We start from the raw sequence: 17,546 nt of genomic DNA on the forward strand, positions 1-17,546 counted from the left end.
GAGATAAAACATGTTTTATTTGACTTGACTGTACTTATATTTAATCCAAAACTGCATTCATATTTAATTTTAAAAGAGCTTTTTAAACCTGCTAAGAGTTATCCAGCCAAGAATAAGCCTAGAACTGCTTTTCTGACGGACTGATATTAATGAGAAAATGACGGCTTTTTTATTTCATTTCTCATCTCCATAAATATATCTAAAGCTAATGCAAGGGCTAGAAATCAATTAATTCTTTGCTGATACTTCGTAATCATGAAGAGCGCAGTTCGCACGCTTTCTCCTTTCCACAAGCGCTTGCCCTCCCGTGGCGTCTGTCGTTGCTATGCAGCGCGCTTGCCGCGCGCCTACATTTGAAATCTGCACGCGCAAAAAACGCGCTATGTGAACTACCCCTTATGACAACGTGACATTAGCCTAATCCAAAATATTTCAGCCACCACATCAGCAGCACCGCCGGTCGCCATGTCTCATGAGGAAACGTAGCTTTTTGATATAAAGTTTTTCTTGTTCCCGAATACAAATATTTTTAAAAGTATTTGTTCGAAATAAGTATTCGTAAAAAACACATTATTTGTGCTTTCCGAATACCGTATTCGGGTTCGGCTCCACCCCTAATATATATATATATATATATATATATATATATATATATATATATATATATATATAGACTAATTAATGTCATTTTATTAATAGATTGATGTGCCAAGAGTGACATTGGAGTCTTCACGTAGACTGAGTTAAGCAAGAGTCTTGTGACAAAAATTATAATAGGACATTATAGTCATAAAAAAAATCATAGTACTTGGATACTTAAGTACATTTGAAGGCAAATACTTTTGTACTTTTACTCAAGTGAATGTTTAAAGGCAGCACTTCTACTTTTACTTGAGTAATATTTTACCTTGAGTATCTTTACTTTTACTCAAGTACATGGTATGTGTACTTCGTCCACCACTGGTCGTGGGGTTTCTGGCCGTAAACTATCGGTGTTGCTCCCTTAAGAGAGTCACTCATTACATTACTTTTTATGGAAAGTAATGTTACAATATTGCATTACTTCATAAAGTATCAAATTATGTTACTTTTTATAGTAAGTAATGTTACAATATTGTTACTTCATAAAAAGTACCTAATTACATTCATTTTTATGCAAAGTAATGTGTTACAATATTGGTTTACTCCTTATCAAGGTAACAACTAGTTACTTTTTATGTAAAGTAATGTTAAAATATTGTTACTTGATAAAAGTATCAAATTATGTTACTTTTTATGGATAGTAATGCGATTAAAATATTGCGTTACTCTCTAAAAGTGTTTATTTTATCGTGTGATTTAGGTTCAGTCGAAGGTGAATCTGAAGTACGACTCGTGGCATAAGGAGGTGCTCAGTAAGTTTGGACAGATGCTGGGCAACAACATGCAGGACTTCCACTCTCAGATCTCTAAGGTGTGTGTCGAGCTCTCGCTCATGGGAAACATGTTTATGTGCTCAAGTGAATTAGTCTGAACTTTTCTACGGTCTTCCAGTCTCGTCAAGAACTGGAGCAGCATTCGGTGGACACGGCCAGCACTTCTGACGCCGTGACCTTCATCACGTACGTGCAGACGCTCAAGCGCAAGATCAAGCAGTTCGAGAAGCAAGTGGATGTGAGTGCAACGACCTGGTTTAGATGTGTAGATCTGTGCGTGTGATGATGTCACTGAAGCCTCTGGTCCCGTGCAGGTGTTCCGCAACGGCCAGCGTCTGCTGGAGAAGCAGCGCTTCCAGTTCCCGCCCTCCTGGCTCTACATCGACAACATCGAGGGGGAGTGGGGCGCCTTCAGTGACATCATGAAGCGCAAAGACACGGCCATTCAGCAGCAGGTCGCCAACCTCCAGATGAAGATCGTGCAGGAGGACCGAGCCGTGGAAAACCGCACCACTGACCTGCTGTCCGACTGGGAGAAGACCAAACCAGTGGGGGTACGTGTGGGGGTGGGGGTGTGTGTGTGTACATGTGGGGGTGTTCAGGTGTCCTCTGTGTGTGTGTCTCAGGGAAGGTTAAAGGTGTGGTCAGTGTTTTCCTCTGAGTGTGTGTGTACATGTGGGGGTGTTCAGGTGTCCTGTGTGTGTGTGTGTGTGTGTCTCAGGGCAGGTGAAGGTGTGTTCGTGTGGTCAGTGTTCTCCTCTGTGTGTGTGTGTCTCAGGGCAGGTGAAGGTGTGTTCGTGTGGTCAGTGTTCTCCTCTGTGTGTGTGTGTCTCAGGGCAGGTGAAGGTCTGTTCGTGTGGTCAGTGTTCTCCTCTGTGTGTGTGTGTCTCAGGGCAGGTTGAAGGTGTGTTCGTGTGGTCAGTGTTCTCCTCTGTGTGTGTGTGTGTCTCAGGGCAGGTGAAGGTGTTTTAAGGTGGTCAGTGTTTTCCTCTGAGTGTGTACGTGTGGGGGTGTTCAGGTGTCCTGTGTGTGTGTGTGTGTGTCTCAGGGCAGGTGAAGGTGTGTTCGTGTGGTCAGTGTTCTCCTCTGTGTGTGTGTGTCTCAGGGCAGGTGAAGGTGTTTTAAGGTGGTCAGTGTTTTCCTCTGAGTGTGTGTATCTTAGGGCAGGTGAAGGTGTGTTCATGTGGTCAGTGTTCTCCTCTGAGTGTGTGTGTGTGTCTCTGCAGGGCAGTCTACGTCCAGAGGAGGCGCTGCAGTCGCTCACGATCTACGAGGGCAAGTTTGGGCGTCTGAAGGATGACCGGGAGAACTGTGCGAAGGCCAAGGAGGCGCTGGAGCTGACGGACACGGGTCTGCTGAGCAGCAGCGAGGAGAGAGTGCAGGTGAGGTCATCACGTCACACGCTTGTGTTACTGTGAACATAAACGAGGGTCGCTCAAATAATCAATTTGGTTCATGATTCTTGTTTTATTTCGGAGACATATTAACATTAACTAACAGCTGACAGATATTCAACATAATTCATGTGTGAGACAGTCTAACAGAAGGATGGACAAAACCTCGTAGCGCTCTGCTAACGTGTGTGTGCTGTTTGTCCGGCGCCTAGTAGCGCTCTGCTAACGTGTGTGTGTGCTGGTGTCAGGTGGCGCTGGAGGAGCTGCAGGATCTGAAGGGCGTGTGGTCCGAGCTGTCGAAGGTGTGGGAGCAGATCGATCAGATGAAGGAGCAGCCGTGGGTCTCGGTGCAGCCGCGCAAGGTTAGCCGTGCTCCTGTCGTAACGCTTGACACGCGTGTCCGAGCGCTAGCTTCACTGACTCGTGCTCTCGTTCCCCACAGCTGCGTCAGAATCTGGACGGGCTCCTGAACCAGCTGAAGAACTTCCCCGCTCGCCTGCGCCAGTACGCCTCGTACGAGTACGTGCAGCGGCTGCTCAAAGGCTACATGAAGGTGAGCCGGTCTTGCACGCTAGCAGACACTCATGCTAGTGAGGAAACGCTGAAACCTTGGCATTGTTTTGAACCAGTGATTTGGAGCGGGATCAAAGTCACATGATTTCAGGAAACTAGGCTTTGTTACGTCTTTACGGTTTCTAAACGTTTTGCTAATTTCAATGGTTCGCCAAATTAGGGGAGATTATCTCTGAACCAGTTTCTATATGATTTATACCTGATCTCAGATAAGCTTTATAACGTTTTAATGTTCATTAAAGAGTTGCAGTTAATTGTCTTTTATTGGGCTGATCAAACCAGCTTTTCATTTTTAGGTTAATAAAATAACACGCATTATAAACACACTTCATGATTAATGGGATTAGATGATGTGTTAATTGAATAAATTAAAACTTGCGTAAAAACACCTTTTGCACGACTTGTTGATGTCCAGGTGAACATGCTGGTGATCGAGCTGAAGTCGGAGGCGCTGAAGGACCGGCACTGGAAGCAGCTGATGAAGCGTCTGCATGTGAACTGGGTTCTGTCAGAGCTGAGTCTGGGCCAGATCTGGGACGTGGACCTGCAGAAGAACGAGATGGTGGTGAAGGACGTGTTGCTGGTGGCTCAGGGGGAGATGGCCCTCGAGGAGTTCCTCAAACAGGTGATCACACACACACGCTCACACACACACACACGCTCACACACACACACACGCTCACACACAGGCACGCACACACACAGGCACACACGCACACACACACACACAGGGTTGGGGAAGTTACTGTGAAAAGTAATGCAATACAATATTGCGTTACTTTTCTTCCACCTGGGCTGGACTTGTTTTTATAACAAAAAAGCTCAATTTTTGGCCAAATGTAAAGACCCTTTTACACCAAAAGTAAAATAATAATCCTCAGACTGAAGGAAATGTAGATTCACTCGAGGAAGAGGAAGAGGGAAGAAGACATAACAGAAGAAGAGGATGCAGGAGAAACAAGTTTAACACTTACTTTACCAATAAAAATAAAGAAAGCTATAGTCATTTTTGTTCATGGTGTAACTGAATCATCGAAGCTCAGAATCAAGTACATTGGTCAATAAAGTGAGATTAAATGCATAAAAATTTATGTTTTATTGAACATATTTAGTTATTGGAGGTTTGCGTATTATTTGAAAAAGTAACTCAGATATTTTGTTGTAAATTTAGTAGTAAAGTAATGAATACTTGAAAAAGTAATCTGATTACATAACTCCAGTTTCTTGTAATGAGTTCCCCCAACGCTGTGTCCTAACGCGGTGTCCTCTGGCCTGCAGATCCGTGAGGTGTGGAACTCGTACGAGCTCGATCTGGTCAACTATCAGAACAAGTGTCGTCTGATTCGTGGATGGGATGATCTGTTCAACCGGGTCAAGGAGCACATCAACAGCGTGTCTGCCATGAAGCTCTCCCCGTACTACAAGGTAACACTGATTACAGCTCGGTCATGTGAGCGGTTCCACTCTCAGTACGGCTGGGGATCTTCTGCAATCCCACGACTCGACTCTTTCGGTCATGATTCGATTCCAAAGTTCAATTCGATATAGAATTGAAATTTGATTCAAAATGGAGAATCGAACCGCAGAGAAAAGAACAGCATCTGTTAGTGGCGTCTGCGTTCTGCTAGCGCTGGCTTCTCCGCGGGTGATCACATGACTTGTGTTTGTTTGCTTGGAATATGTATGATATTTGTATTTGTGTAAGAGCATCTGAGACCTGGCATTAGATAAAGCTATCCCTCTCTCGTCAGGTGTTCGAGGAAGACGCTCTGAGCTGGGAGGACAAGCTCAACCGCATCATGGCGCTGTTCGACGTGTGGATCGACGTGCAGCGCCGCTGGGTTTACCTGGAGGGCATCTTCACCGGCAGCGCAGACATCAAACACCTGCTCCCCGTGGAGACCCAGCGCTTCCAGAGGTCAGAGGTCAAACACAGCCATTACACTATACTAGTGTGCTGCAGATCTCAGGCTGTGGACTGAACATGTGACCCGTGTGTTTTACAGCATCAGCACTGAGTTTCTGGCTCTGATGAAGAAGGTGACCAAGTCTCCTCTGGTCATGGACGTCCTGAACATCCAGGGGGTTCAGAGGTCGCTGGAGAGACTGGCTGATCTGCTGGGAAAGATCCAGAAGGCACTGGGAGAATATCTGGAGAGAGAGCGCTCGTCTTTCCCCAGGTCAGACCATCACAACATCAGCCGTTCATTAGACGAGAGGATCATGGGAACCCTTAGTTTGGTTTAGATTAGTGTTCACTTTAACCAGAACTGAGGAAAGGGTTAGGGACGCACCGATAGGGTTAGGGACGCACTGATAGGGTTAGGGACGCACCGATAGGGTTTGAGACGCACCGATAGGGTTAGGGACGCACCGATAGGGTTAGGGACGCACCGATAGGGTTAGGGACGCACCGATAGGGTTTGAGACGCACCGATAGGGTTAGGGACGCACCGATAGGGTTAGGGACGCACCGATAGGGTTAGGGACGCACCGATAGGGTTTGAGACGCACCGATAGGGTTAGGGACGCACCGATAGGGTTAGGGACGCACCGATAGGGTTAGGGACGCACTGATAGGGTTAGGGACGCACCGATAGGGTTAGGGACGCACCGATAGGGTTAGGGACGCACCGATAGGGTTAGGGACGCACCGATAGGGTTAGGGACGCACCGATAGGGTTAGGGACGCACCGATAGGGTTAGGGACGCACCGATAGGGTTAGGGACGCACCGATAGGGTTAGGGACGCACCGATAGGGTTAGGGACGCACCGATAGGGTTAGGGACGCACCGATAGGGTTAGGGACGCACCGATAGGGTTTGAGACGCACCGATAGGGTTAGGGACGCACCGATAGGGTTAGGGACGCACCGATATGAACATTTTGTCTGATACCGATCTAAATACAAATGATTACAAAAACAAAAGTCTCACCATTAAAACCCATGACACAAACAAACACAAAAGTTCCCAGACGTCTCCTCAACCTAAGCCTGACTAGACTAAAAAACAGGATCGGTTGACTAAATAAACTGAAGGTCATGTGATGCAGGACTGAAGCCAGCTGACAGAGTGAGCGCTATTTAGTGTGACGTCTAGGAAGGGTTAGCCGACGAGTTAGTGACCGAGAAACTGCTTTCAGAATTGTGCATTAATAGTTCTTGCTCTGCCAGATATGTTGGTTGTGTCTCCATGTCACGCTTATAAACACTAAACACTCGTTACCGTCTCCTGCAGGTTCTACTTCGTGGGAGATGAAGATCTGCTGGAGATCATTGGCAACAGCAAGAACGTGGCCAAGCTTCAGAAGCACTTCAAGAAGATGTTTGCAGGAGTGTCCAGCATTCTGCTGAACGAGGATAGCACTGAGGTCCTGGGCATCTCGTCCCGAGAGGGAGAGGAGGTGCGACTCGTGCTAGCCCACAGATGACTAGCCCACAGATGACTAGCCTGTTCATAGAGTGCTTTATTCAGATCCTTCCCTATGTAACACATCTTCCCCTCATGGCTCCAAATGACCCGAAGCCCCTAAAATTATACTTCACTTTTATTTATTTTTTGTCCAGAAAGCTCATTTCATTTCATTTTTTATTATTTTTTATTTACCTTTTAAAGTACTAGATTTGATCAAGAAATAATAAATAATATTAATTTAGAAACATTCCTCAGATTCTTTCAACTTAAATTCAAAATAACTACATTTCATGCATAACCCTTTTAATTCAGCTCTAAATATCTTACATAGGGAGTCTTTGCTTAGCTCTTGTGGAATATAATAATCTAAGATGATATTTGATGACTCTAGATGGCCTTATAGCTCTATATGGAGTAAATGAGCTGTTCCTCTGGGTCCTAAAGTCAGTTTTTCTTCAGTGTGCATTTAGATACACATGTAGACATTACAAAATCCTTTTTTGGTGAAGTTTTAGCATTTTTTGTTGAATTTTGAGCATTTTTATGTTTTTCTATGTGTACTGAAGCATTCCTCGCATTCCTAAGGGGGTCAGATTGAGCCGAGAGGGAAGGATGTGTTACTTTTTTTTAAATTTCAACCACAAAACTCCTCGAACATGTGTATTCATGTTTCAAGTGCGACACAAGTTTTAAAAAAAACGAGTTTGGGTGAAAGTGTCCAGAGGGAAGGACGAGTAAAGCTCACAGTGATGAACCGTTGCACTCTTCAGCTCAGGCCCGTTCATGTGTTGCTGTGCTGCTGTTTCCAGGTGTTCTACAAGACTGCGGTGTCCATCACAGAGCACCCGAAGATCAACGAGTGGCTGACGCTGGTGGAGCGCGAGATGCGTGTGACGCTAGCGAAGCTGCTAGCCGAGTCCGTGACGGAGGTGGCCGCCTTCAACAAGGGCAGCGGCATCGACCTCAGCACATACCTGAACTGGATCGACCGATACCAGGTGACCTCACGTCACATGACCTCTGAACCCGTCTCTGCTGCGTTCACACTGTCAGTCCAAATACGGTTATTTGTGAATCCGATTGGAGTCTGAGATTCCTGACGTCCACACCGGCTGCGTTTCTGTGTCAGTCGGACTGAATTCATCGTTATTGATGAATCTGAGTGTAGTGTTTACATGAACGCTAATCATGTGATCGGGTTGATGTGCGCGTCTATATGTCACAAGACATGACATGCTCTCACTGCACAAATATTCAGAGTTTCCTGATATTTGCGCATAATAACTATTCTCCTACATGGGTTCTTTATTTGCTTTAAGCTTATTTTATTTGAGCTAATTCTGATCTGATTTCAATCGGATATGCACCATAATCTGATTTGGACTGACTGAACGTAGCCTGAGACGCGGCCAGCGTGTGCACACGCCACATGACCTCTAAACCCCGCCTCCGCTGCGTTCAGGCCCAGCTGGTGGTTCTGTCGACCCAGATCGACTGGTCAGAGAACGTGGAGAACGCGCTGACCACGATCGCCGGCGCCGAGAACATGGACCCGCTTCAGGCCGTGCTAGTGAACGTGGAGGCGACGCTAAACCTGCTAGCGGACACCGTCCTGATGGAGCAGCCGCCGCTGCGCAGGAGGAAGCTGGAGCATCTGGTGAGAGAGAGAGAGAGAGAGAGAGAGAGAGAGAGAGAGAGTGTGTGTGTGTTTGTGTGTGCGTCGCATTACTTAATGAGTTATCGAGTTTTTCTTCAATATCATGCAGTCCTTGATATATATATATATACCTCTGATGCAAAAGCCTCTAAAAGTCAAAATGTTAAAAATGAGAGAATAATAATCTATATATAGTTAGATGGATAGATGTATAGATATGGAGTTATGACAGTAATGTAGATGTGTTGTAACTTGTGTTTTCAAACTTTGGCTCATTGGAACTGAAAGCCTGTGTTTCCTCCTAGATCACGGAGTTAGTGCACCAGAGAGACGTGACCAGAGCGCTGATCCGCAACAAGATCGACAACCCGAAGTCGTTCGAGTGGCTCAGTCAGATGCGCTTCTACTTCGACCCGAAGCAGACGGACGTCCTGCAGCAGCTCTCCATCCAGATGGCCAACGCCAAGTTCAACTACGGCTTCGAGTACCTGGGCGTGCAGGACAAGCTAGTGCAGACGCCGCTAACGGACCGCTGCTACCTGACCATGACCCAGGCGCTGGAGGCCCGGCTCGGGGGGTCGCCCTTCGGTCAGTGCCCGCGCGCGTCTCAGTGCCCGCCCGCGCGCGTCTCAGTGCCCGCGCGCGTCTCAGTGCCCGCACGCGTCTCAGTGCCCGCCCGCACGCGTCTCAGTGCCCGCACGCGTCTCAGTGCCCGCACGCGTCTCAGTGCCCGCCCGCACGCGTCTCAGTGCCCGCACGCGTCTCAGTGCCCGCCCGCACGCGTCTCAGTGCCCGCCCGCACGCGTCTCAGTGCCCGCACGCGTCTCAGTGCCCGCCCGCACGCGTCTCAGTGCCCGCACGCGTCTCAGTGCCCGCCCGCACGCGTCTCAGTGCCCGCCCGCGCGCGTCTCAGTGCCCGCCCGCGCGCGTCTCAGTGCCCGCGCGCGTCTCAGTGCCCGCGCGCGTCTCAGTGCCCGCGCGCGTCTCAGTGCCCGCCCGCACGCGTCTCAGTGCCCGCCCGCACGCGTCTCAGTGCCCGCACGCGTCTCGGTGCGAATTGAGAAAAGCATTTACAGGTCACCTGACGTAGGTAAAGATCATTCTTAAAGAAGGTGCGGTATTGGACAGAAGATGAGACTTGAGTTCTTTATTAAACTCAAGACTAAAGTATTGCAGGAAAACTGGGTTCTAAACCACAGAGAAATGCCACAGCTAATCCAGGGTTAGGGTTAGGCACAGCTAATCCAGAGCCTGAAGCAGAACTGAGGGAGAAACACTTCACAGTGTGTCGCTCACAAGCCGCTAACGCTCGGGTAAACGCCTACGTCTCCTGCGGTGATGCTAGTGCGGTGGCCGGGATATACGCAAACTCACCGACATCCGTTGCCGTGATTTTTGGAGTTAGGAACAAATGATGTTTTAGTCACATGACATCGGTTCATGGAAACGGCGTCATTTCACAAGAGTTTTTTTTATCGACATTTAGAAAATATCGCTAAAGTTTTGCGCAAATCTGTAATGGAAACGTGGCTTGTGTCTGCTGTTTCTCCCAGAATCCCACTGAGTGTGACGTGTGCAGTGCTCTAACACCACAGATCACAGCAGCTTTACAGTGATAACAGGAGATTACAGTAACAGAGATTAGGCTTTACAGCAGATCTAGAATAAAGTTAATGTCCAGATAAAGTTAGTTTTGATTGATTTCACTTCCATTGCAAAGATCATTAGTTATTAACTTATGCACCGCTAACACACACCGCTCTCACAGAAAACTCTTAACACGCTCCGGCCGCTCACTCGCAGTGTGTGGAGCTCGAGAACGCAAACTTTGAAACGGTTTTGAAATCTTTTGAAAGCTGTGATCATCTGTGTGTGAACTTCCCAAACGTGTGTGTGTGTGTGTGTGTGTGTGTGTGTGTGTGTGAACTTCCCAAACGTGAGTGTGTGTGTGTGTGTGTGTGTGTGAACTTCCCAAACGTGAGTGTGTGTGTGTGTGTAAACTTCCCAAACGTTAGTGTGTGTGTGTGTGTGTAAACTTCCCAAACGTGAGTGTGTGTGTGTAAACTTCCCAAACGTGAGTGTGTGTGTGTGTAAACTTCCCAAACGTGAGTGTGTGTGTGTAAACTTCCCTAACGTGAGTGTGTGTGTGTGTGTGTAAACTTCCCTAACGTGAGTGTGTGACCGTTGGCCTTGTCCTGCAGGTCCCGCTGGAACGGGGAAGACGGAGTCGGTGAAGGCTCTGGGTCATCAGCTGGGCCGCTTCGTGTTGGTCTTCAACTGCGACGAGACCTTCGACTTCCAGGTACGGTTGGTGACGCAACAGTGGGTCTTTATCACAGGGTTCCCATGAGTCCCTGACAGGTTGTGAATCTGGGAAAAGGCCCTGGGAAGTTTTGGAAATAAACACACACAGATGCAGTACAGGTCCTTAAAAAGTGCTTGAGTTTATATTGTGCAAGAAGTTTTCTGGAAAACATTCCATATTATTCCCTCTGCTCCGCTCATGTTATTCGCCAACCCTTCGTGGTCTATGTGCACTAGCTTGCTTGATTTATATATGTGTGTTACGCACATTTACGCGTCTAGTGTTTCCCGCGTGAGGGACTTTGTGTTGTACGTTGTCATGATGTTCTTGCGCGCACTGAACTATTATGATGGACGTTTCATGCAAAAGTTAATATCAGATCATTGTAGAATAACGGATGTACCGAATATTCTTCAGTTTTATGCAAAACAGAAATACAAATACACTAATAGAATATCAGATCTGTCACATGGCCAAACATAAATGCAAAAAAAGGTTTAGTGTTTGACAGGTGAGAACTGTAGCAGTGATGTGACCTTGCTCTCACTGGACGTGTGTCCCCGCATCAAGTGCTTGAGTGTGAAGTTAGCGAGGTGTGTGAGTGATCACGCTGTGCTTGACTCTGTGTGTGTGTGTGTGTGTGTGTGTGTGTGTGTGTGTGTGTGATCCTGCAGGCGATGGGCCGCATCTTCGTGGGCCTGTGTCAGGTGGGAGCCTGGGGCTGTTTCGACGAGTTCAACCGTCTGGAGGAGCGAATGCTGTCGGCCGTCTCTCAGCAGGTGCAGTACATCCAGGTGGCGCTGAGAGAACACATCAACCCCAACCGAGACCGCAGTACGTACAACACACACACACACACACACACACACACACACATCAACCCCAACCGAGACCGCAGTACGTACAACACACACACACACACACACACACACACCAACCCCAACCGAGACCGCAGTACGTACAACACACACACACACACACACACACACATCAACCCCAACCGAGACCGCAGTACGTACAACACACACACACACACACACACACACACACACACCAACCCCAACCGAGACCGCAGTACGTACAACACACACACACACACACACACACACACATCAACCCCAACCGAGACCGCAGTACGTACAACACACACACACACACACACACACACACATCAACCCCAACCGAGACCGCAGTACGTACAACACACACACACACACACACACACACATCAACCCCAACCGAGACCGCAGTACGTACAACACACACACACACACACACACACACATCAACCCCAACCGAGACCGCAGTACGTACAACACACACACACACACACACACACACACACATCAACCCCAACCGAGACCGCAGTACGTACAACACACACACACACACACACACACACATCAACCCCAACCGAGACCGCAGTACGTACAACACACACACACACACACACACACACACACACACATTCACCCCAACCGAGACCGCAGTACGTACAACACACACACACACACACACACACACACATCAACCCCAACCGAGACCGCAGTACGTACAACACACACACACACACACACACACACATCAACCCCAACCGAGACCGCAGTACGTACAACACACACACACACACACACATCAACCCCAACCGAGACCGCAGTACGTACAACACACACACACACACACACACACACATCAACCCCAACCGAGACCGCAGTACGTACAACACACACACACACACACACACACACACATCAACCCCAACCGAGACCGCAGTACGTACAACACACACACACACACACACACACACATCAACCCCAACCGAGACCGCAGTACGTACAACACACACACACACACACACACACACATCAACCCCAACCGAGACCGCAGTACGTACAACACACACACACACACACACACACACACACATTCACCCCAACCGAGACCGCAGTACGTACAACACACACACACACACACACACACACACACATCAACCCCAACCGAGACCGCAGTACGTACAACACACACACACACACACACACACACATCAACCCCAACCGAGACCGCAGTACGTACAACACACACACACACACACACACCAACCCCAACCGAGACCGCAGTACGTACAACACACACACACACACACACACACACACACACCAACCCCAACCGAGACCGCAGTACGTACAACACACACACACACACACACACACACACACATCAACCCCAACCGAGACCGCAGTACGTACAACACACACACACACACACACACACACCAACCCCAACCGAGACCGCAGTACGTACAACACACACACACACACACACACACACATCAACCCCAACCGAGACCGCAGTACGTACAACACACACACACACACACACACACACACACCAACCCCAACCGAGACCGCAGTACGTACAACACACACACACACACACCAACCCCAACCGAGACCGCAGTACGTACAACACACACACACACACACACACACACATCAACCCCAACCGAGACCGCAGTACGTACAACACACACACACACACACACACACCAACCCCAACCGAGACCGCAGTACGTACAACACACACACACACACACACACACACCAACCCCGAGACCGCAGTACGTACAACACACACACACACACACACACACACACACATCAACCCCAACCGAGACCGCAGTACGTACAACACACACACACACACACACACACACACACCAACCCCAACCGAGACCGCAGTACGTACAACACACACACACACACACACACCAACCCCAACCGAGACCGCAGTATGTACAACACACACACACACACACACACACCAACCCCAACCGAGACCACAGTACGTACAACACACACACACACACCAACCCCAACCGAGACCACAGTACGTACAACACACACACACACACCAACCCCAACCGAGACCACAGTACGTACAACACACACACACACACACACACACCAACCCCAACCGAGACCACAGTACGTACAACACACACACACACACACCAACCCCAACCGAGACCGCAGTACGTACAACACACACACACACACACACCAACCCCAACCGAGACCGCAGTACGTACAACACACACACACACACACACACACACACACACACACACCAACCCCAACCGAGACCGCAGTATGTACAACACACACACACACACACACACACACCCCAACCCCAACCGAGACCGCAGTATGTACAACACACACACACACACACACACACACACACACCCCAACCCCAACCGAGACCGCAGTACGTACAGCACACACACACACACACACCAACCCTAATCGAGACCACAGTACGTACAGCACACACACACACACACACCAACCCCAACCGAGACCACAGTACGTACAGCACACACACACACACACACCAACCCCAACCGAGACCACAGTACGTACAGCACACACACACACACACACCAACCCCAACCGAGACCGCAGTACATACAACACACACACCAACCCTAACCGAGACCGCAGTACGTACAGCACACACACACACACACACACCAACCCCAACCGAGACCACAGTACGTACAACACACACACACACACACACACACACCAACCCCAACCGAGACCACAGTACGTACAACACACACACACACACACACACACACCAACCCCAACCGAGACCACAGTACGTACAGCACACACACACACCCCAACCCCAACCGAGACCACAGTACGTACAACACACACACACACACACACACACACACACCAACCCCAACCGAGACCACAGTACGTACAACACACACACACACACACCAACCCCAACCGAGACCACAGTACGTACAACACACACACACACACACCAACCCCAACCGAGACCACAGTACGTACAGCACACACACACACACACACACACACACCAACCCCAACCGAGACCACAGTACGTACAACACACACACACACACACCAACCCCAACCGAGACCACAGTACGTACAACACACACACACACACACCAACCCCAACCGAGACCACAGTACGTACAGCACACACACACACACACACACACACACACCAACCCCAACCGAGACCACAGTACGTACAACACACACACACACACACACACACACACACCAACCCCAACCGAGACCACAGTACGTACAGCACACACACACACACACACACACACACACACACCAACCCCAACCGAGACCGCAGTACGTACAGCACACACACACACACACACACACACACACACACCAACCCCAACCGAGACCGCAGTACGTACAGCACACACACACACCAACCCTAACCGAGACCGCAGTACGTACAGCACACACACACACACACACACACACACACACACCAACCCCAACCGAGACCGCAGTACGTACAACACACACACACACACACACACCAACCCCAACCGAGACCGCAGTACGTACAACACACACACACACACACACACACACCAACCCCAACCGAGACCGCAGTACGTACAACACACACACACACACACACACACACACACACACCCCAACCCCAACCGAGACCGCAGTACGTACAGCACACACACACACACCCCAACCCCAACCGAGACCGCAGTACGTACAACACACACACACACACACACACACACACACACCAACCCCAACCGAGACCACAGTACGTACAACACACACACACACCAACCCCAACCGAGACCACAGTACGTACAACACACACACACACACACACCAACCCCAACCGAGACCACAGTATGTACAACACACACACACCAACCCCAACCGAGACCACAGTACGTACCAACACACACACACACACACACACCAACCCCAACCGAGACCGCAGTATGTACAACACACACACACACACACACCAACCCCAACCGAGACCACAGTACGTACAACACACACACACACACCCCAACCCCAACCGAGACCGCAGTACGTACAGCACACACACACACACACACACACCAACCCCAACCGAGACCACAGTACGTACAGCACACACACACACACACCAACCCCAACCCAGACCGCAGTACGTACAACACACACACACACACACCAACCCCAACCGAGACCACAGTACGTACAGCACACACACACACACCCCAACCCCAACCCAGACCGCAGTACGTACAGCACACACACACACACACACACACACACACACACACACCAACCCCAACCGAGACCGCAGTACGTACAGCACACACACACACACACACACACCCCAACCCCAACCGAGACCGCAGTACGTACAGCACACACACACACACACACACAAACACACACACCAACCCCAACCGAGACCGCAGTACGTACAGCACACACACACACACACACACACACACACACACACACCCCAACCCCAACCGAGACCGCAGTACGTACAGCACACACACACACACACACACAAACACACACACCAACCCCAACCGAGACCGCAGTACGTACAACACACACACACACACACACACACAAACACACACACCAACCCCAACCCAGACCGCAGTACGTACAGCACACACACACACACACACACACAAACACACACACCAACCCCAACCCAGACCGCAGTACGTACAGCACACACACACACACACACACACAACCCCAACCGAGACCGCAGTACGTACAGCACACACACACACACACACACACAACCCCAACCGAGACCGCAGTACGTACAGCACACACACACACACACACACACAAACACACACACCAACCCCAACCCAGACCGCAGTACGTACAGCACACACACACACACACACACACAACCCCAACCGAGACCGCAGTACGTACAGCACACACACACACACACACACACAACCCCAACCGAGACCGCAGTACGTACAGCACACACACACACACACACCAACCCCAACCGAGACCGCAGTACGTACAGCACACACACACACACACCAACCCCAACCGAGACCGCAGTACGTACAGCACACACACACACACACACACCAACCCCAACCGAGACCGCAGTACGTACAGCGCACACACACACACACACACACACACACCAACCCCAACCGAGACCGCAGTACGTACAGCACACACACACACACACACACAACCCCAACCGAGACCGCAGTACGTACAGCACACACACACACACACACCAACCCCAACCGAGACCGCAGTACGTACAGCACACACACACACACACAAACACACACACCAACCCCAACCCAGACCGCAGTACGTACAGCACACACACACACACACACCAACCCCAACCGAGACCGCAGTACGTACAGCACACACACACACACACACACACACACACACCAACCCCAACCGAGACCGCAGTACGTACAGCACACACAAACACACACACACACAACCCCAACCGAGACCGCAGTACGTACAGCACACACACACACACACACCAACCCTAACCGAGACCGCAGTACGTACAGCACACACACACACACACACCAACCCCAACCAAGACCGCAGTACGTACAGCACACACACACACACACACCAACCCCAACCGAGACCGCAGTACGTACAGCACACACACACACACACACACACCAACCCCAACCAAGACCGCAGTACGTACAGCACACACACACACACAGCACACACACACACACACCAACCCCAACCGAGACCGCAGTACGTACAGCACACACACACACACACACCAACCCCAACCAAGACCGCAGTACGTACAGCACACACACACACACACACCAACCCCAACCGAGACCACAGTACGTACAGCACACACACACACACACACACACCAACCCCAACCGAGACCGCAGTACGTAC

The 17,546-nt window shown here is 49.8% G+C and overlaps 1 protein-coding gene across 2 annotated transcripts in view; it reads left to right on the forward strand.

The window, feature by feature from the left end:
- Window positions 1–17,546, forward strand: part of dync1h1 (dynein, cytoplasmic 1, heavy chain 1) — a 116,402-nt gene that overhangs the window by 37,910 nt on the left and 60,946 nt on the right. For both annotated transcript variants that reach the window (XM_082142419.1, XM_082142420.1), the window contains exons 14-29: window positions 1,343–1,453; window positions 1,534–1,653; window positions 1,730–1,969; window positions 2,642–2,797; window positions 3,058–3,171; window positions 3,252–3,362; window positions 3,798–4,007; window positions 4,661–4,807; window positions 5,134–5,300; window positions 5,389–5,562; window positions 6,623–6,788; window positions 7,609–7,797; window positions 8,262–8,456; window positions 8,762–9,044; window positions 10,658–10,758; window positions 11,436–11,595. In XM_082142419.1, the coding sequence (XP_081998545.1) occupies window positions 1,343–1,453; window positions 1,534–1,653; window positions 1,730–1,969; window positions 2,642–2,797; window positions 3,058–3,171; window positions 3,252–3,362; window positions 3,798–4,007; window positions 4,661–4,807; window positions 5,134–5,300; window positions 5,389–5,562; window positions 6,623–6,788; window positions 7,609–7,797; window positions 8,262–8,456; window positions 8,762–9,044; window positions 10,658–10,758; window positions 11,436–11,595 (2,644 nt within the window). The remainder of the gene's footprint in view (window positions 1–1,342; window positions 1,454–1,533; window positions 1,654–1,729; window positions 1,970–2,641; window positions 2,798–3,057; window positions 3,172–3,251; window positions 3,363–3,797; window positions 4,008–4,660; window positions 4,808–5,133; window positions 5,301–5,388; window positions 5,563–6,622; window positions 6,789–7,608; window positions 7,798–8,261; window positions 8,457–8,761; window positions 9,045–10,657; window positions 10,759–11,435; window positions 11,596–17,546) is intronic.

Source organism: Leuciscus leuciscus (genome assembly GCF_965113295.1).
Source record: "Leuciscus leuciscus genome assembly, chromosome: 17".
Taxonomy (NCBI): domain Eukaryota; kingdom Metazoa; phylum Chordata; class Actinopteri; order Cypriniformes; family Leuciscidae; genus Leuciscus; species Leuciscus leuciscus.